Source organism: Lissotriton vulgaris, chromosome 6, assembly GCF_964263255.1.
Source record: "Lissotriton vulgaris chromosome 6, aLisVul1.2, whole genome shotgun sequence".
In the NCBI taxonomy this organism is placed as follows: domain Eukaryota; kingdom Metazoa; phylum Chordata; class Amphibia; order Caudata; family Salamandridae; genus Lissotriton; species Lissotriton vulgaris.
In genome coordinates this window covers 701727069-701747672 of record NC_141694.1, presented here as the reverse complement: position 1 = coordinate 701747672, position 20604 = coordinate 701727069, and the positions used below count along the sequence as shown (strand labels likewise).

At 45.7% G+C, this 20604-nt stretch overlaps 1 protein-coding gene across 1 annotated transcript in view; it reads left to right on the top strand.

Annotated features, from left to right (window-relative positions):
• AFG1L (AFG1 like ATPase) overlaps positions 1-20604 on the top strand; it is a 685824-nt gene that overhangs the window by 502185 nt on the left and 163035 nt on the right. Inside the window, exons 9-10 of the mRNA XM_086926682.1 lie at positions 6052-6122; positions 6381-6481. Coding sequence (XP_086782808.1) covers positions 6052-6122; positions 6381-6481 — 172 coding nt within the window. The remainder of the gene's footprint in view (positions 1-6051; positions 6123-6380; positions 6482-20604) is intronic.

Sequence of the window (20604 nt, the reverse complement as noted above, 5' to 3'; positions counted from 1 at the left end):
CAATGCAACTCAAATGACAGTGACATGGAAGTGTCTCCAACTTCAGTTGTCCACTGGCTCCCGTTGTGCATTGTATAGTGTAACAACATAGAGATGATTAACGTCATAAAGAGAACCCGGTAAGGAACCACTGCGTTTCAGGAAAATAAGTCATCCAGAAGATCTGTTGTTCACGATATGGTTTGCCCTTGATATCTTCTGCATCCATTTCTCTCTGCATGGCAGTGCCTTTCAGATGCTGCCTTTCAACGGGCTGTAATTGGAAGCCTGTTCTCTTGACAGGGTTATCCTGAGCTTTCTCCACATTATAGTCCTTTTGTGCTTTGCCATTATTTGTTACTGTTCGCAAATATGCTGGAACCAGACTTGAGAGAAATACTTTTTTTCTGCACTCTTTGGTCCCAAGTCTCAAAACTTTTCCACACAGAAGAGACTTGAGTGTAAAAAATGCGAATATGTTGCTTTTGAATATGGATATTCTGCCAAACATGCATATTGTTCCTCCTTTATAACACCTAGTGGATGCGCAGTGATTGGTTACGAGAGGACCGGCAACATAGGCTTAACTTTGAGGGCATTAACAACAATTTGCACTGTCTTAACTCACACTTTTTTTACACTTTGAAAATGTACACTTCAGTGCAGGAGGCTTAAGTATTACAAGTATGGTAATGTTTCCCCCTCACCCGCTGCACATTTTTACAGCGGTGGAGGGGTGAGGTCACTTTGAAGAAAGAAAATACATTTGTAGTTAAATGCGGCAATTTATGGTACCCTAAATATGTGGTTTGTAAACTACATAGAGAGTTTAAACACTGAGTAGCGGGAAACAGGCATGTGAAGAAAAGTTAGAAAAGGCAAAAACTTTTGTAGCGTGTAATCTTTGGTTTTGTGATTAAGGTAAACATTTGTAGACTTCTTTAGAATGTAAAATTATAAAAGCAGAGATGTATTTATGAATTGAGACAAGTCCGACCACAAAGGTTCTTCACCTTGCCAGAGACTTGCTATCATTCACCTCATAGTTCTGGATACCATTGTTCAGTCTCACCTGCCAACAGGGAGGGGTATTGTTTACTGTAAAAGGCTTGAAGCCTCACATTGCTTACCTTTTGTTGGCATCATTGCCACTCTTCTTGGCTGCCTTCTAATTGGCCAGCGCATACCAGGAGGCACTTTTCTTTGTGTGGAGCATGGACCAAATACAGATTGATTCATCTTAGACTCCAACCACTGCTCGCACTGTGATTTAGGTACTATTCCTTTCACTCCACTCCATGCCACTCCACTCCACTCCTCTCCAACCCATTCCACTCCCCTCAATCCACTCTACACCACTCCATTCTATTCCACCCACTCCATTGTATGCCCCTCCATGCCATGCCAGTCTGTGCCTCTCCACACTACACTATTCTTCTCCACTCTCCTCTACGCATGCTACGTCACACCTCTCGCTTTTAGCCATGCTGACCATTAGCCACACTGTTGTAAACATGGCTAAAAGAGACCACTCTACGCCACTCTACTCTTCGCCATTCCACTCTACTCTTCGCAATTCCATTCTGTGCCACCCCACTCTATACACCACCCCACTCTTTGCACCACCCCACTCTATGCCACCCAACTCTAAGCCACCCCTCGCCATTCCATGCCATTCAGCTCGGTCTACACTACTCCACTCTATGCCAATGTACTCTGTCACTCCATGACTGTTCGACCTGGCATCCTTGGTGCATTTTCCCCCCTAAGATTTTGACTTCAGTCCACCTGTTTTGCTGACTTCCTTTTTCCTAACCTCAGGACTCTGCAGCACTTTACCACGGGTAACCATTGCTAAAGTGTGTGTACTCTCTTCCTAAAACCTGATAGAATTGGCTTATACCCAATTGGCATATTTAATTTACTTGTAAGTCCTTTGTAACATGGCACTACCTGTGGCCAGGGTCTGCAAATTAAATGCTACTAGTAGGCTTGCAACCTTTATTGTGCCACCCCCCTAAGTAGCTCTTTAAACATATCTCAGGACTAGTATTGCCGCCTGTGTGTGCAGTTTTAAACTGCCATTTCGACCATGCAATATAAACCTAATGCCAGGCACACACATTTTTTTTAATACATAGAAGACACAGCTAGGTTAGGCCTTGGACTGCCCATAGGTCAGGCTGCAGTATATTTCAAAAGTTGGACATGTACTTTTAAATCTTATATGTTCTGATAGTGCAAAACTACTAAATTCGTTTTTCACTACTGCAGGGCCTACCTCTCTCATAGGATAACATTGTAGTTACCTTAATGCATTTAGAAAGCTATAACTTCCAACTGGGAACAGGTAGACAGGTTAAGCTTGGAGTCTAAAGAATTGTAATCAAAATCCCTCTTTAATGGTAAAGTCGGATTTTGAATCTGAAAATGTCATTTTTAGAAAGTTGGTATTTTTTTGTCCTAACCATTTTGTGCCTGCAGCCTGATCCTGGGTCACATGACTAGGTGTAGCTGACAGTTAAGCTTTGTGTATTCCTCCTAGATAGCCATACGCAATAGAGAGCATAGGTATGCCTGAATGGGCCATTACTGGCAGGATGGGAGGACGGAGCTGGGCTCACCCCTACTTACACTTGAATAGGCTGAGACCTGCTTCTACGCAAATGGCTGCATATCCCTTTTAGTTAGTATGGAGCCAAGGCACAGGAGGCAGGAAAGGTGCACTTCAAGGGGAAACTTCTAGAAGCTTCACTCACTTCAAAGGAAGACCCAGGTATAAATATTGGACCTCAGACACCAACTTTTCAGTATACTTCTGGACCTGTGGAGACCCCACCAGGAAGGACTACTGTGCCACTCTGCTGGACTGCCTCTCTGCTGGACGGCTGCCCTGCTGTCTTGCTGGACTACTGCCTTGCTGCCCTCCTGCCTTGAGTCAGAAGGATTTGGACCTGCACCAGAATCCAGGACTCCAAAACTGATTTCAATGGCTAGTCTACTGGCCTCCTGTTTGGAACCACAGGGCCATAAAAGGGTCAAGACCATCTGAACCAGCACCTAAATCCACCTGGACTAAGCCCCTGACCCCCAAGTGGTGCCCCTCAGGTCCTAGACCCTTGGTATAGCCTCATGGAGGCTTACTTAAAGTTTTTACACTCTTTGCGACTGCGAACAGGCCTGTTGGTGCCGAAATCTTGTCACTCGCACACCCGCCAACGCAAAGTTCTGTCAACTCGACTCTTTGCGCTACAGCATAGACTACTCGCGGGGAACTCTACTGTGATGTTCGGTCCTGACCCCATGCTAAGGCAACAGGATCTAAGTGCTACAGCAGCGACAATCTGCAATGCTTCTCTGCTCCTTGCGACCATCTTCACCACGAACGGCACTATTTGCGCTGGACTGAGAAGGTAACTTTTCAGTAGGACTTACCTATTCCGTGTATTCGACCCACATTCCATCACGGTCGGCCTGAACATTTGACTTTCTCCTCCACTTCCAGATAGCATGAGTAGCGTTTTGGGCTTATTGGCGCTATATTCACCTAAAACTTTCAATTTCATATCTCTTTTTGCTCTTGTTTCATTTATTACATTTTGCTCTATTTTTCTAAATTGATGTGGGATATTTCTTGTGTTGGGGTTCACTTCATTATTGTTTGAAGTGCTGCATAAATGCTTTACACATTGCCTCAAAGTTAAGCCTGACTGCTCTGTGTAAAGCTACCAGTGGGTTGAGCACAGGTTAATTTGGGGTTTGCTTGTGCCATACCCTGACGAGGATTGTGGTTGCTGCTTGAGTAACATTCCACCCCCCCTCAACCAGTAACGTGATTTATTTCAGTGACTCTCTGCACCACTGTACTTTACATCACTCTACGCTGCTCTGCTCGACTCTCCGCTACTCTCCACTGTACGCTGCTGTACATCATAGCAGAAAGACACTACAAACCTGAAGCCTGGAATGAAAGGAACGCTAGGAGTTAAACAGTGTGACTCTGTACATCTATGTTACATATAATCACAACACACGTGTAAGGGAATCAGACGTAATGAGCGTACGGGTTTCCTACATCAGTAACTTATCTATTTTAAGCATAATTGCAAGTCGCGTACTTCTAACTCGACCTCATTGATTGCGAGTGGACGGGGGTGATTTGTGGGCGAAGGGCTGGGTGAATATATTAGCTCCATTTTCAGCCCTTTCTGGTTTAATTTTTTTGTATTGATTTGTCTCGTTGCAATAAAAAAAATCTATGCATCCTGCAGTTATTAGGGTAATAAAAATGCCTGTACTGAAAAAAGAGGGGCGCTTAAAAATTATTAAACCTAGACTGTGGGTTTCAGATAATCTGTTTCAATTCTGATCTTTACTTAATAAGATTGTTCATGCTGCAAGTAAATTGAGGAAAAAGGTGAAGAGGGTTTGCAAATCTGTTAGAGGGCGATGTGATTCTTTGGGAGACACTCCAGTCTATGAGGTCAGCCATTGTGTTCTTTCCTTGGAATAACACATCCTATGTGGGTTATTGCACACAGAAGAATCAGGGCCACAGACTGTTGACATGGCCTCCTATAATAAAAAATATTGAGTTCGATGGCAGGGCAGGGTGCGCGAGCCGGGTGGAGGCTGTCCAATTTCTTGCTCCAAGATTTATGTAGTGGTATTTGGGGGTGCACAGTGCTACTAACCAGACCTCCATTTTCTCGCCTGTGCAGTGAGAAACTGAGGAGCATGAAGCACCCCAAAGTAGTTCAGGCTTTCCAAATCAAACCCCATTTGTAAGATTTTTTTTTTAATCTCTGTATTGGTTTTAACACAACGAGGTGGAAAGTGGTCACTCTGGCCTTGACACCACCCTGTTCCTTGCTGGGCTAAGATACATAATTGAAAACCCCCCACTTGTATGATTGGTTGTAGTAAAATTGATTACATTTTTTTTATGTTGTCAAATGCTTTACAAGCGAACTACAGCAGCACTGTGGGATAATAAATTGACATATTTGATATCAACTTTAACCTATCTATTCAAAGTGTAAGTGTTAATACATTTTCTAATAGTGTAGACTGAGCTAGAAACAATGATGCTACAGATGGAGCCTTTTCCATCAACACCACTGAGTCCCCAATCTATTTCCAATTATTGTCTCCCCTCGGATTACCCAGTCAGTCCACCAAGAAACCTGTGGCCTTATCTTGAGTAATTTTAATTGTAAACTGTGCGTACGTGTCCTTCTATCCACTATGTAACCAGCAATGGGGTCTTGTCTGTAGTAATTGTAAATGTATACTGTACATACGTGTCTTTCTATCCCTTATGTATCCAGCCCCCCCCCCCTTATCGATTGTTTACTTTGTGATTCCAAGCCTTTTGTACAATTCTATGATTCCTGTAAAGCGCTCAGATACCCTTGAATTTGAATTTAAAAACATTTATTGAGCGCGCTTATACCCAGCGGTTTCATGGCGCTTTGAGGACTGCGACCAGCAGCAGCAACAAAAAAGACAGGCTAGGCGGCAAAAACTCTGGAAAAAAGGAAGGTCAAGTTCGCGCTCTATAAAACACAAACATAAATAATACATTTACTTTACTTTGGAATACCTAGGTTCTGTAGAGGGAACTGGATGGGCTTTTGTCGCCTCTGGTTCTCGCAAACGAGCACGCAGTACTTCGTTTCATGGCCATCCTCGGAGCGTCAACCCAACCTTGGGTGGCTGTTTGGCCGGCTTGCCTGTTTGCTTGTAATTGGGATGCAGGCGAGAGCGGGATCCTTTCTTCCTCATTGTGCATAAGCGGGGCGAGTGGGTTTGCTTTGACTGCGCTGCTTCATTACTGCAAACAGCTTGGAGCGCAGAAGTCTTTCAGTGTATGCAAATAAGGCGGAATCATCTACCTGAGAGTTAATATTCTCCGCTTTAAGTGTATTCTAAATCTAATGTTTGTATTTAGACCATAACATCCTGTTCTCTTTTTTTTATATGGGCAAAAAGCTAAGCGAGCCCAGGCAGCTGTTTGATGTTAGATTCAAGTGTTATTAATTTCATATTCTATTATTCTTTTCACTCTAGCACAAGTGAGGCTGATGTGGAGGCTGTCATGGATAAGTTGTTTGATGAGCTGGCTCAGAAACAAAATGATAGTACGTAAGTTAATTTCTCTTGAAAGGGAATACATTTAGAGCACAATGACCAATCTCGGCTGACCAATTAATAAGTTCCATTGCTCCATTCGGGGCTGATGCCACACTCAAGTGGCAGTCATTGTATCAGCATTTTGTCTAATTTATGTGTTGAATCATGTGCTATTATTCATCAAGCTTTGCATTTCCTAGCCGTAAGAGATGAATTTTATACTAATTATCCAGGCTAGGGCTGAGGCTTTGTTCCTGTTCCCATAGTAACTAGACCAAGGATCCTGAAAGTGCAAGGCAGAGAGCTGAGGCTGAGGAAAGCTTGTGGGACCATTGCAGACTGTACGTTTGAAGAGCTGTGCGACCGAGTGAGTACGCTGGCAACTCTTGCCGCTAAAGCCATGCCATTTGTTTCACAATTTTTCCTCCCACTTTATGTATGGTATAGTTTTTTTATGCTGCATTAGTATTTTTTTTAAATATAAATTAGTTTTGTAAAGTTCACACATGCAGGAAGTAGACATTTGTATCAACCTTATTGTTGAAAACACAATTTATACCGACTTTTGTTACTTTCTAAAATTATCTTGAAGAGGGCTTTTGAGCAGGGGAATGTTAGTTGTTCAAGTTGTCGTTCATAGAAGATACATAGGAAAACCGCACAAGGGGTGCTAAGGTCCTTCCACTGTTTGTCCAGTGGATGACTGCCAATAGACGTGTCCAGGATTCCAGAACGAGGATGAGCGTCACACTTAGGCGCCCTGTTTACCAAGTCATGGCTGTTTAATATATCAACAGGTTAAAAAAGAACCTTAGTTCAGAGTTGGGTATGTCTTCACTAACATGAGTTGCTGTGAATCCTGGGAAGCGCAATTGGGATATTCTCGATGGATTTTTTTCAGATGATTAAACTTTAGCAAATAATGTGAACTAATAAAATACAATAATCGAACTTATTTATGTAGCCTGATCAGCATGCAGAAACATTTATTTTTTAGACTATTCCTGAGACGTTTTGTTACCCACTAAAATGTCCTGCCTTGAATTTGTATGTTTTTGTCCAGTAGGTATCCTTAACAAACATGCCATGTGACCTTTTCATGGGACTGACGTTTTTGGTCTGATCTTTGAGACAACTGTCTTGCCAGATTATTAGTTTTGTTTTTCTCCATAAAGTCATACACAGTATACATACATCGAGGAGGATTTTTTGTCAGCAGGCTTCATCCATAGGTCTGGTGAACTGTCATTCCCATTTTTCTTCTGATAGCAAAGAGAAGTTGGTCAGCTCCCTTCACTTTGCGGGACTGCACAAAGCCAGTTCACATTGTTCACATCCACCTAAAATATTGCTTTCATTTACATGACAAAGGTGGCTCAAAGTGTTTTTTTTCTTCTTCATAATTTGTTTTTTTTTTCTTCATATTTTTTTTTAATTAACTTTGAATACTGATTATTTATTTTGCCCGCTATTCAGTTGCCTGATATTGATATTTTGTGATTCATTTCCCAGCTCTTTTTTTATTTATAGTTGCTGTTATGAAGTGTTTAAATGACTTTGTAACATTGTAGCTGCCTGCAACATGAATGCTTGTTTAGGTCGTGATTGAATCTTTTCTCCTTCACAAACAATAATAATAACAAAATGCATGACTCATCTGAAAGGCTTTTAATTACAAAAAATACATAACTTGTAAAACAGCCACCTCAGTGAAAGTTTTTAAAGATAACAGTTTTATTGCAAGCTCATGATGGCTACGTTATTTTTATTTTTCGCCATAGGTTTGCAATAAAAAAATATAAAAATAACAATAACCCTTGTTTTCGTTTGCCGTGGCCAGACTTTGCTAGTGCTTGTTATTTTTTGCTACCTTTTATATGCAGTAGAGTATTAAAAGGAAATCATTCTTTTCATAAAGATTCATTGTAACTGCTCTTTAAAGAAGTACACGTCCAACATTGGATTCAGAGATGTGATTTGTGCACAACCATGACGAGAGGCCAGCAGCAGCTTTCAAGATGGAAACTGGTGTGTTGGACCCTCCCATAAATGTGATGGGTGTGGCTTATGTGATGCTTTCGATATTCAGCTTGGCACCAGATAGCATCAGCTGCTGTGTGCAGAGCACAGTGCTCTCTGCAGGTGATAGTGCACACTGCGACGTAGGAAGGGGGTGCGGTGGGCGCGGGTCGCCCCGGGTGTCATCAATGAAGGGGGGAGACAAAATAGCAAAAATATGAGTTTTAAAATAATTAAAAAAAAACTTTTTAGTTCAGTCAACAAACGCAACGAATGTGTGTGTGCATGTGTGTGTGTGTGGGGGGGGGACAAGAAATTTTCATCACCGGGTACCACCTGACCTTGCTACGCTTCTGACAGCACAATGTGAACAACAGGACTGAGGGCAGAGGCTGAGAAGGTCCGCAACCAACACGTGAATGGTGTCCCTGGGTAACTGGATGTGCACAAAACCAGAAAGTACTCTACCCTACACTCCCCACAATATAGGAACTAGTCCTACAAACTTTGCAATACAAAAAGGGTTTCAGCACTCTATGCAATATTATTAGTATTTCATGTAACAATCCACAAACACAGAATGTTTTAAAGATTTGCACATAAGGAAAAAGTATCCAAGTCCAGAGTATATTTTTCTTGTTGCAGTGTTCACTTTATTTTTCATAAACAGATTCTCTCTTCACAATTCTATTCATCATAGCCAACGCGTTTCGTCTCCTGAGAGATTTCTTCAGGGTGTTCAAAAGAAACAGATACTCTGACCAGGCTGCGTGTGGTCATTAGGCCGTTTTTCGATCGTCTGAATACTGTAAAATTCTTTATTCATACTGGCTTTGAAACACTGCGTTCGTTTGAAGAATATACTGTATGCCATACACTGAAAGCCCTAAAGAAGTCTCTAAGAAGACGAAACGCGTTGTGCAGATGGTGCAGATGGTGCAAAGTGCAATAAAGTGCTCACTACACGACAGTATTTACATACATACACCAGAAGCACAAGCTGTCATAAAATAATACACCAATCAGCAAAATGTCATCACAGAATCCTCCTTTGATATTGGTGTGGAAGACTACTCTTATTATGAAATTTGAATAAAACAATATTTATAGAGATATGGGCCTTTGTATTTGACTAAGACACTTAACTAACACTCCCTAGTACGATTGATTATCTAGGGTGTGTAGATATTCGAAAGAATTTAACCCACAAGACAACTCAATTGTGTATATATCTATCTGATTTGACCCAGGTTCCTCTGGGTAGAATGGTCTGTACGTGTTGTTTGATATACCTGCCCCCCCCACTAAGAGAATCAAAACTAGGGATCTAACTGAATCTTAAATCACAAATCGCTATTCTCCCAACCACTTGTTTCACCCTTTTCACATCTCATTGAAAAATTTTGTATTTCCTCCCAATGTCTAACTGAAACTCTCTGGTGCTTGCTTTGATCACTGCATTATTTGACAATTGCAATGCTCTCTCTGTTGGGCATCCTAAATATCTCACTTCATACCTGCAGAACATCCAAAAGGCCGCAGCTAGTCTTATTCTCAATTTTCCTAGGTATCAGTCTGTTTCTCCACACCTTAGGATCTTTCGCTTTCTTCTATTCCATAACTGAGTCCGATTTAAAGACCTGACATCACTTTCAGGGCTCTAGGAAACATGCGACCTGTTTATCTTCAAAATATCTCATGGTGCTATGCTTCAGCCAGGTCCCTCATTTAGCATCCTCCCCAGCCGGAAACTCGCCACAGACGGAGCTTAGTATAACATGTCTTTATTCTTCTGTGTTTAACCGCAAACTCAAAATTCTAAACATGCGTTAACTTAACTACGCTCTAATGCTTATGTCACAGTTCTACGGAGTCCATTAGGACCCACAAGGGTTCCGTCATTACAGACTCACAGAACACTACATCTCTCCCTCTGTTAAATAAAAGTTTTACAAATATATACACAAACATAGCTCTTCAGTCAGTGGCGTAGCAAGTGAGGGTGGGGTGTATGGTCTGTCCCGGGTGGCACGAGTTTTTTTGGGGGGCGGCAACCTCACCCCGTCTCTTACCTGCAGCCACGCAGGTGGCTAAAGCATGGCAGCACTCCCCTGCCCCTCCCGTTCTTACCTACAACACTGTCTTCAGTGAGTCTTCGTGGCATTTTGATCACACGTCCCAATTGTGTTTTCAGAAACCGGGGACAGGCAGTAGAAGTGCCCATGACTGGCATTGGTGATGTAGAAACAGCTGTAGATCGGTGTTCTCCACTTGTCCTTTCAGACCCAGTCTCTACATTGAAATCAGTGCCTGACGAGCGATGAGCTACATGTCAAAAATGTGAAGAATCTTGTGTAATGGACTTCCCAGGACATTGGGCAGTCACCATATTTACTTTACTGATTGCAACATGAAATGGTTCAGCAACGAAAAGAGCATCTGACTTTTGTTTTCTATGCTGACGAACAAACACTCGATCTCCTCTATTGAAAGTAACGTCTTTTGTATGTCGATGCTTGTCTGCATAGGCCTTCATTTTCCCGCCTACAATCCATGTCTTTCATGTGGGAGTCTCTTCCTCACTGTGAGATTTGGGGGTCTCTAGTTGGCATAGGTAGGTACCAGTGACAAATAGGGACCCTTGCGTCTAGTCAGGGTAAGGGGCTACACTCCTAAAATAACCCCTGCTCACCACCTTGGTAGCCTGGTACGAGCAGGCAGGCTTATCTCAGAGGCAGTGTGTAAATCATTTGTGAACACATACAGTAATACAGTGACAACACTACAAATGGACACCACACAGGTTGTATTAAAAACATAGGTATTTTTATATAGACTTAACACAAGACCAAACGAAATAAATCCACAATACTGTACTCAAAAATAGCCTCTAAAAGGTTATAAAATAGCTAAGTTGTAAATGCAACACTTTACTCTCAATCTACCTTAAATGCGTAACGCATGGAAAACAAAATGGTTGCAGGGAAGTTGATGCGTCGGTTCCTTACACGCAGGGGAGTTGATGCTCGCTTCCTTACTGTGTGGGTAGTTGATGTGTCGGTTTCTTACTGCTCTCCGGTATGATGCGACAAAATGGCATCTCGATGCGATACTCTTCTCCGGTGCGATGCGACAAAATGGCGTCTCGGTTGCGATGCAACAACGTTGGCGTGATGCATGCACGCCCGACGGCGATGATCTTTGGAGCTGCGACAGGCCCTGCAACATGCTTCTCCGGTGATGCGACGATGTCCTCTGTGGCAGCGTCCTGCTTCTCCGCCGATGCGCCGCGCTTCGGCGATGATGGCAGCGGCGGATCGCTTCCTCGGCGATGCCATGACAGTGGCTGCGGCGGCGACACGCTTCTTGTTGTTGCGTCGTGCTTCCAGCTCCCAGCGACATGCAGTCTCTTTGAAGGCCTAGCACAGCAGCAACCACTTCAATTCCCAGCAAGGGAATTCAGGGGGGAAGTGGTTGGTGAAGTCTTGTATCCCTGAGACTTCAGGGAGGAGGCAAGCTCTAGTTCACGTCCATGGAGATTCTTCTTCAAGTTGATAGAAAGCACACTCAGTCCTTTTCTCCTCTCTTTGGCAATGAAGCAACCACTGCAGGCCAACCCCCAAACACACAGCACAGGGGTAGTCTCCTCCTTCAGCTTCGTGGTTCTTCTCATCAGCAAAGGTTCGTCTAAATTCCCAGAAGTGATCTAAAGTTCTTGGGTCTGGGTCCCAATATTTATACTACTTTTCTCTTTGTTCTCTGAAGGCAGAGAGGTCTTTGCCTAGTCTAAAACAGTTCTGGTCAGTCCTGGAGCACTTTGTTGACAAGACTCCAGCTTTCCTTTCAGTGTGTAGGCCAGGGACATCAGACACACCACAGGAGGTGGAGCCAGCATTGTGGAGGGAAGGCACAGCCCTATTCAGGTCCCAGGTGCAACTCCTCTGCATGTAGATCTCTCTATTCAGCCCTGTGCTGACTCACCCTGTCTCCTAGAATCCCCAGCCCCTGTCACTCAAACTTCAGACAAGGAATACACAACCTAGCAGAGGCAGGCATGGATAGTTAGGCAAGAAAATACCTACTTTTTAAAAGTGGTATTTTCAAACCCAGAATGTTAAAACCAACTTCACTAAAATATATATTTTATCATTCTGAGTTCAAGCATACTAAACTCAAATTTCTACCTAGGTCCATAAATCAGTGAGGATTATAAAAAGTAATAATCTAACTGCCCATTCTGGCCTATGGGGAATAGGTCGCCATGCAATAGTGAAAAACGAAAATGGCTGTAATTCACTATTAGGACATGCCACACATATCAGGGCATGTCCTACCTTTTACCTACAATGCACCTTGCCCTTGGGCTTACCTTAGGGGTGACTAATATGTATAAAAGGGAAGGTTTATGGACTGGCAAGTGGGTGCACTTGCCCAGTCAACATGGCAGTACCAGAATGCACACAGGCTCTGCTATGGCATACCTGAGACACACTTTACAAGCTGCTCGGGTGGGTGGCACAATTAGTGCCGCAGCCCACCAGCAGCAGTGGATTTACAAGCCCTGGGCACACAGTGCACTTTACTAGGGTCTGACAAGTAAACCAATCAAGACAATCATGGAGTCACTAATCCATACATCAATTTACCATAGGGAGCACTTGCACTGTGGCACTGAACAGCAGTGGCATAGTGCCCAAAAGCATCTAAAACCAGCAAAAACATAAGAGCAAAAAGTGGAAGGGAGACCCACGCCTATGGTGCCAGGTCTAACACGTGTCCCCTCTAGCTGAAATGTGGGGAGAACTACCCTAGTATTGGGAACAGACCATCAGCATTGGCGTGTTCTGTACCAGGGCGGTGTTCCACCGTGAAGTCCATCCCCTGTAGGGATATGGACCACCTCAACAGCTTTGGATTCTCACCCCTCACCTGCATCAACCATCTGAGGGGCCTGTGGTCTGTCTGAACCAGGAAGTGAGTCCAAAACAAGTATGGTCTCAACTTCTTCAGTGCCCAGACTACAGCAAATGCTTCACGCTCAATTGCACTCCACCTCTGTTCCTGTGGAAGTAACCTCCTATTTATGAAGGCTACAGGTTGGTCTAGGCCCTCCTCCTTAATCTGTGATAGAACAGCCCCCACACCATGCTCAGAAGCGTATGTTTGCACAATAAACTCTTTTGAGAAGTTGGGTGCCAGGAGCACAGGTGCCGTGCACATGGCAGTCTTCAGGGCATCAAAAGCTCTCTGACAGTCCAAATCACTCTCTTGGGCTGCTTCCTGGAAGTCAGCTCTGTCAAGGGTGCAACAATGCTGCTATACCCCTTGACAAATCTCCTGTGAGTCCTAAAAAGGCTCTCACCTCTGTCTGGGTCTTGGGGGGTTCCCAAGCCAGGATGGTCTCATTCTTGGGCTGTTGGGGCGCCACCTGGCCGCTCCTAAACTGGTGTCCCAAGTACACCACGGAACCCTGCCCGATCTGGCACTTACTCGCCTTGATCATGAGGCCTGCTCTCCACAGTGCCATCAACACTTCCCAGAGGTGGCGCAGATGTGCTTCCCAACTGGAGCTGAACACTGCAATGTCATCCGGGTAGGCGGCACTGAACTCATCTAGTCCAACCAACACCTGGTTGACCAACCTCTGAAAGGTGGCAGGGGCATTCTTCATTCCAAAGGGCAAAACCCGGAATTGGTAGTGCCCATCTGGTGTGGAGAATGCTGACCTCTCTCTTGCCCCATCAGTCAAGGCGATCTTCCAGTACCCAGATGTACGTGCTGAGGTACCGGGCAGCCCCTAACCGATCAATGAGCTCATCAGCTCTGGGGATGTGATGCGCATCAGTCCTGGTGACTAAATTGAGCCCTCGGTAATCCACACAGAACCGCAGTTCTGGCGTGACACCCGGTGCAGCAGCCTTTGGGACCAAAACCACTGGGCTGGCCCAAGGACTGCTAGAGGACTCAATCGCCCCTAACGCAAGCATCTTGGAGACCTCCTCCTTGATGCAAGCTCTCACCCTGTCAGTTACCCTATTAGTTTTGGGCTTGACAGGAAGACTGTCCCCAGTGTCTACATCATGGACGCACCAATCAGTGACACTGGGAATCAAGGAGAACAGGTCAGAAAACTGTCCCAGCAACTGGTGACAGTCATTCTGTTGCTCAGGGGTCAGGGTGGAAGAGAGGTTCACTCCATCCACTGACCCATCTTGATCTGTTGCAGACACGAGGTCAATCTCCTCCTCCAGTCCAGCATCTGTTGCTAGGAGCATGCCCACTTCGGACCTCTCTAAGTGGGGCTTCAGGAAGTTGACATGCAGGACCCTCATGGGGTTCCTGGGAGACCGCAAGTCCACCAAGTAGGTAACCAGATTTTTGCTCTCCACCACATCAAATGGTCTGGTCCACTTATCCTGGAGCGCACAGGGCTCCACTGGGGCCATGAGCCACACTTTCTGAACAGGCTGAAGCTCAACCAGAGTGGCATTCTGGTCGTACCACCGCTTCATCTTCTCCTGGCTGACTTCCAGATTTGCCTCAGCGAGTTTTCTGAAAGGCCTAGTTTGGTTCCCGAAGGCCATCATGTAGCTATATACATCCTGGGGAGGTTTCCTGGGAGATTGCTCCCAGCCTTCCTTGACCAAACTCAAAGGTCCTCTCACTGGGTGACCATAGAGAAGCTCAAAGGGACTGAACCGTAGAGATTTCTGTGGCACCGCACGGTATGCAAAGAGAATACATGGTAAGAGGACGTCCCACTTACGCCTCATAGGTTCCTCAAGACCCATAATCACGTCTTTTAGGGTTCGGTTGAATCTTTCAACCAACCCATTTCCTTGGGGGTGGTAAGGAGTGGTGAACTTGTATGTTACACCACACATCTGCCACATGGACTTCATATGCTTAGAAATGAAGTTGGTACCTCGGTCAGACACCACCTCTCTAGGGAATCCTACTCGTGAGAAACTTCCCATCAGTGCACGTCCCACCACAGGGCCGTCACTGTCCTCAAAAGTATGGCTTCCGGGTACCAGTTGGCATGGTCCACCAAGACCAGGGTGAACCTGTTGCCCATGACTGTCTTCGGGTCCAGTGGCACCACAATGTCAATGCCCACCCTTTCAAAGGGGGTGCTGACCACAGAGAATGGCTGGAGAGGAGCCTTGCGCTTCCTCCCACTCTTTCCACTTCCCTGGCAAGTCTGACAGGTCCTACAATGAGTATTTGAACTCTTGCACATTTGGGGCCAATAAAAATGGGTGACAATCCTTTCGAAGGTCTTGTCCTGACCCAAATGTCCTGCTAAAGGCACATCATGAGCCAGCCCCAGTAGGAAAGCGCTGAAGTACTGGGGTACCACCAGCACACGGGCTGACCCAGGCTCAGCAACCTTAGGCTCACTATACAGGAGACCATTCTCCCAGTAGATCCAATGTGATCCAGACTGATCACCTGCTGCCTGGTTTGCAGCCTGCTGCCGCAAACCCACAAGAAAAGGGCACTCGTTCTGCTGCTCACAGAACTCCTCCCTGGAGGGACCTCCTTCCTGCTCCCAGTGGGTAAGCTCAAGCAGGTCTCCCAGTTCAGCAATCTCTTCCCCGGTAGGCTCCAGGGCATCCCGATCAGGGTCTGCCTCCTCCTGGGCCGTGGGAATCTCAGGGGCCCGTTTCCTGTGTCCCCTACCTCTTCTCTTTAAGGCAGGCACCTCAGCCATTTTCTCAGGCTCCAGGTCCTCTTGAACACCCTTACTGGTTGCTATAGACCGAGTGGTCACACAGACCCACTCAGGCAAACCCAACATCTCTAAATGAGCTCTTCGCATCACCTTAGCCCAAGGGGAGCTCTCCAAATCGTCACCTAACAGACATTCAACAGGCATGGCTGGCCTCACAGCTACTTGAAGAGTCCCTGAGATCCCCCCCCCCCCACTCATAGGGAACCTTTGCCACCTTGCAGTGGCTCTCTGTTTTGTCAGCGGCAACAACTGGGTAAAATGCATTGGGGACTACCTGCTCTTCAGACACCAGCCGACAACTGACAGCTGTCACACTGGCTCAGGTGTCTCTGAGAGCTTCCACCCTTTTGCCATTGATGGTCACCCACTGCCTGTATTTTTTAGTGTTATCAGGCAGCTAGGTCCTGGGGACCACCTCACAGTCTTCTAAAGAGACAAGGAACATCTCTGCAGGACACCACCCACCTTGGGCACCAATCTCTTCCCCCAGGGCTACACTAGCCAACTGCCGGGGTGGCGCACCAGTGGGCGCTGTCTTCCCATACAAGGGACATCTAGCATCATAAGAACAGTGGCGTACTAGGCCACACTTAAAACAGGTCTTGTGCCCCTTGTGAACAGGCTTAACTGTCGAGGCCACTGCCTTCTTCTCAGGGGAGGCTGGGAACCTTTCCCTGGTGGATTACTTTGTGGCCCTTTCTGGAACTCCCTCTGTTTACCCTTGCCCCCCCCACTCTTCTGCTGGGGACCCTGCCCACCTTTGCCGAAGTCTCCCACATGACCTTTCTGGACCCGGGTGCTCACCCAGCTGTCCACCCCCCCACAAGCTTCCTAGGGTTAGTCAGCTTGCTATCAATAAGATGCTGGCGTAGCTCTGGAAAACAGTTATTTGAAAAGGTCTCCCATGCTAACAAATCATAGAGCACCTCAAACGTATCCACTTTGCTACCCTTCACCCAACCATCCAATGCTCCGCAAAAGAAAGACACATATTCCACCCAAGTGGTAGACTCCAGTTTTCTTCAATTTCTAAACCGTTGTCTGTATAACTCTGGGGTCAAACCAAATCTGGACATTAGGGCTCATTTCATGTGGGTGTAGGACATCTGCTTCTCTGTAGGTAAATCCAACAAAGTGTCCCTCCCATCACTAACAAATCGGCCCCTCAACCCCACTCCCCAATCCTTCTCAGGGACCTGTTGGGCCAACATTGCAACTTCATAAGCCCTAAACCATTGACCAACATCCTCATTCTTGTGGAAATCTTTAACTACATCTTTGGGGATGTAAGCTCTTGCTTCTACATGCACTTGCGGTGTGCTGCCACCAGAGGGAGGAACCTCCAAACTTTTGGCCTTGAGTTCCAATTTCCTCAATCCTCTTTCATGCTCAAAATGCATTCTCTTTTCCTCTATGGCTTACTTCTTCATCTCTAATTCCATTTCAAGCTCCATTTTCTTGCTCTCTTTGTCTTTCTGACCATCCATTTTGAGCCTAGCTAGCTTCAACTTATGCATCCTCTCCTTTGCTCTGCCCGTCAGCTCTCCTGGGGAAAATCCCTTGGAAGAAACACTGCTACCCGCCCCTAAAGGTGCTATCCCCCAGTTGGGCCCACTGGCACCTCAGGCTGCCCATCTAAGTTCTCTGCCTCCATGCCAGGCTCCTCAGAATGCTCACCGGCATTCCTAGATTCTACCCAGGCCCTCAGCGCCTTTTGGTATTCCTCTTTCCTGATGAAGCCTTTCACAGAGATTTTAAATGTCTTGCACAAAGCCTTGAGATGAGGCACAGTGTAGGTATCAATTCTCTCTTCTTCCAATACCATGTCTACAGATACTATGGATGTTGACTTGCTCATGGTAGCAAAAAGACTGGCAGTTCTCGAGCATCAAAAATATAAAATAGAAAAGAAGTTCCAAGAAACAATTCTCTCAAAGTATGTGGTTGCGTTATGGTCTGCACTCACTAGTAGTGTACACCAATTACTGTATTTGAAACACAAATGCAAGTCCAAATCCTCACCTCTGTTAGATTTGTCATAGGTAGGTACCTGTGACAAATAGGGACCCTTGCGTCTAGTCAGGGTAAGGGGCTACACTCATAAAATAACCCCTGCTCACACCCTTGGTAGCTTGGCATGAGCAGGCTGGCTTATCTCAGAGGCAGTGTGTAAAGCATTTGTGAACACATACAGTAATACAGTGACAACACTACAAATGGACACCACACAGGTTGTATTATAAAAATAGGTATTTTTCAATAGACTTAACACAAGACCAAACGACAAAAATCTACAATACTGTACTCAAAAGTAGTCTCTAAAAGGTTATAAAATAGCTCAGTTCTCTCAAGTTGTAAATGCGTCACTTTACTCTCAATGTACCTTAAATGCGTAACACAAGGAAAACAAAAGGGTCGCAGGGAAGTTGATGCGTCGGTTCCTTATACGCAGGGGAGTGGATGCGTCGGTTCCTTACTGCTGCGCAGGGGAGTTGATGCTCGCTTCCTTACTGTGTGGGGAGTTGATGCGTCGGTTTCTTACTGCTCTCCTGTACGATACGACAAGGTGGCACCTCGATGCGATACTCTTCTCCGGTGCGATGCGACAAAATGGCATCTCAGTTGCGATGCAACAACGTTGGTGTGATGCGTGCACGCCCAATGGCCGTGCGGTGACTCGATGATCTTTGGAGCCGTGACAGGCCCTGCGACACGCTTCTCCGGTGATGCAACAATGTCCTCTGTGGCATCGTCCTGCTTCGTAAGCGATGCGCCGCGCTTCGGCGATGCGATGATGACAGCGGCGGCTCGCTTCCTCGGCGATGCCATGTCAGTGGCTGTGACGGCGACACGCTTCTTGTTCTTGCGTTGCTCTTTCAGCTCCCAGCGACACACAATCTCTCAGAAGGCCCAGCACAACATCAGGCACTTCAATTCCCAGCAAGGGAATTCAGGGAGGAACTGGTTGGTGAAGTCTTGTATCCCTGAGACTTTAGGCAGGAGGCAAGCTCTAGTTCAAGCCCTTGGAGAGTCTTCTTCAAGTTGATAGAAAGCACACTCAGTCCTTTTCTCCTCTCTTTGGCAGTGAAGCAACCACTGCAGGCCAACTGCCAAGCACACAGCAAAGGGGTAGTCTCCTCCTTCAGCTTCCTGGTTCTTCTCCTCAGCAAAGGTTCGTCTTGATTCCCAGAAGTGCTCTAAAGTTCTTGGGTCTGGGTCCCAATATTTATACAACTTTTCTCTTTGTTCTCTGAAGGCAGAGAAGCCTTTGCCTAGTCCAAACCAGTTCTGGTCAGTCGTGGAGCACTTTGTTGACAAGACTCCTGCTTTCCTTTCAGTGTGTAGGCCAGGGACATCAAACACACCACAGGAGGTGGAGCCAGCATTGTGGAGGGAGGCACAGCCCTATTCAGGACCCAGGTGCAACTCCTCCCTCCCATCTGCATGCAGATCCCTCTATTCAGCCCTGTGCTGATTCACCCTGTCTCTTGGAATTCCCCAGCTCCTGTCACTCAAACTCCAGACAAAGAATACACAACCTAGCAGAGGCAGGCTTGGTTAGTTAGGCAAGAAAATACCTACTTTCTAAAAGTGGTATTTTCAAACACAGAATGTTAAAACCAACTTCACTAAAAGATGTATTTTATCATTCTGAGTTCAGGCATACTAAACTCGAATTTCTACCTAGTTCCCTGAGACAGTTGGGATTATAAAATGTAATAATCTAACTGACCATTCTGGCCTATGGGTAATAGGTTGCCTTGCAATAGTGAAAAACGAAAATGGCTGTAATTCACTATTAGGACATGCCACACACATCAGGGCATGTCAACCACATCAGGGCATGTCCTACCTTTTACCTACAATGCACCCTGCCCTTGGGCCTACCTTACGGGTGACTAATATGTATAAAAGAGAAGGTTTAGGGACTGGCAAGTAGGTGCCCTTGCCTAGTCAACATGGCAGTACCAGACTGCACACAAGCTCTGCAATGGCAGACCTGAGAAACACTTTACAAGCTGCTCCGATGGGTGACACAATCAGTGTTGCAGTCCACCAGCAGCATTAGATTTACAAGCCCTGGGCACAAGCAGTGCACTGTACTAGGGTCTGACAAGTAGACCAATCAAGCCAATCATGGAGTCACTAATCCATACATCAATTTACCATAGGGAACACTTGCACTGTGGCACTGAACATCAGTGGCACAGTGCCCAAAAGCATCTAAAACCAGTAAACACATAAGAGGCAACAGCAAAAAGTGTAAGGGAGACCCACGCCTATGGTGCCAGGTGTAACACTCACTGTATAACCTTCTGTTGGTCCATTGAGGTACCTTGGTATTTATTGCTCTCCCGAACATCAAGGTTGCAGGGCTTTCACCTGTGGTCGAGTGAGGGGTCAAACACTAAGCTTGAATAGTCGAATTTAAGAAGGTCTTAACGTTGAGCTGTTCTAGTACAGTACGCTTGACAACTTTCTTAAGAGTACTCATGAAACGTCCGACAAGGCCTGTGGCCAAAGAGATGTGCTCTTCTGATGCTTCACATTAAAATGACTGAGAAAATCTCTGAGTTCCCAACTGTTGTAGGGTTGCCCATTGTCAGGAGTTAAGATCACAGGAACACCCCATGTTGCGAAATATGCTGTCTCATCTCTCAATGACTCTTTCTTGAGTGATAGATCTATCAATGAAAAACAGGAGTGTTCATCAACGATCGCCATTAGGTTAT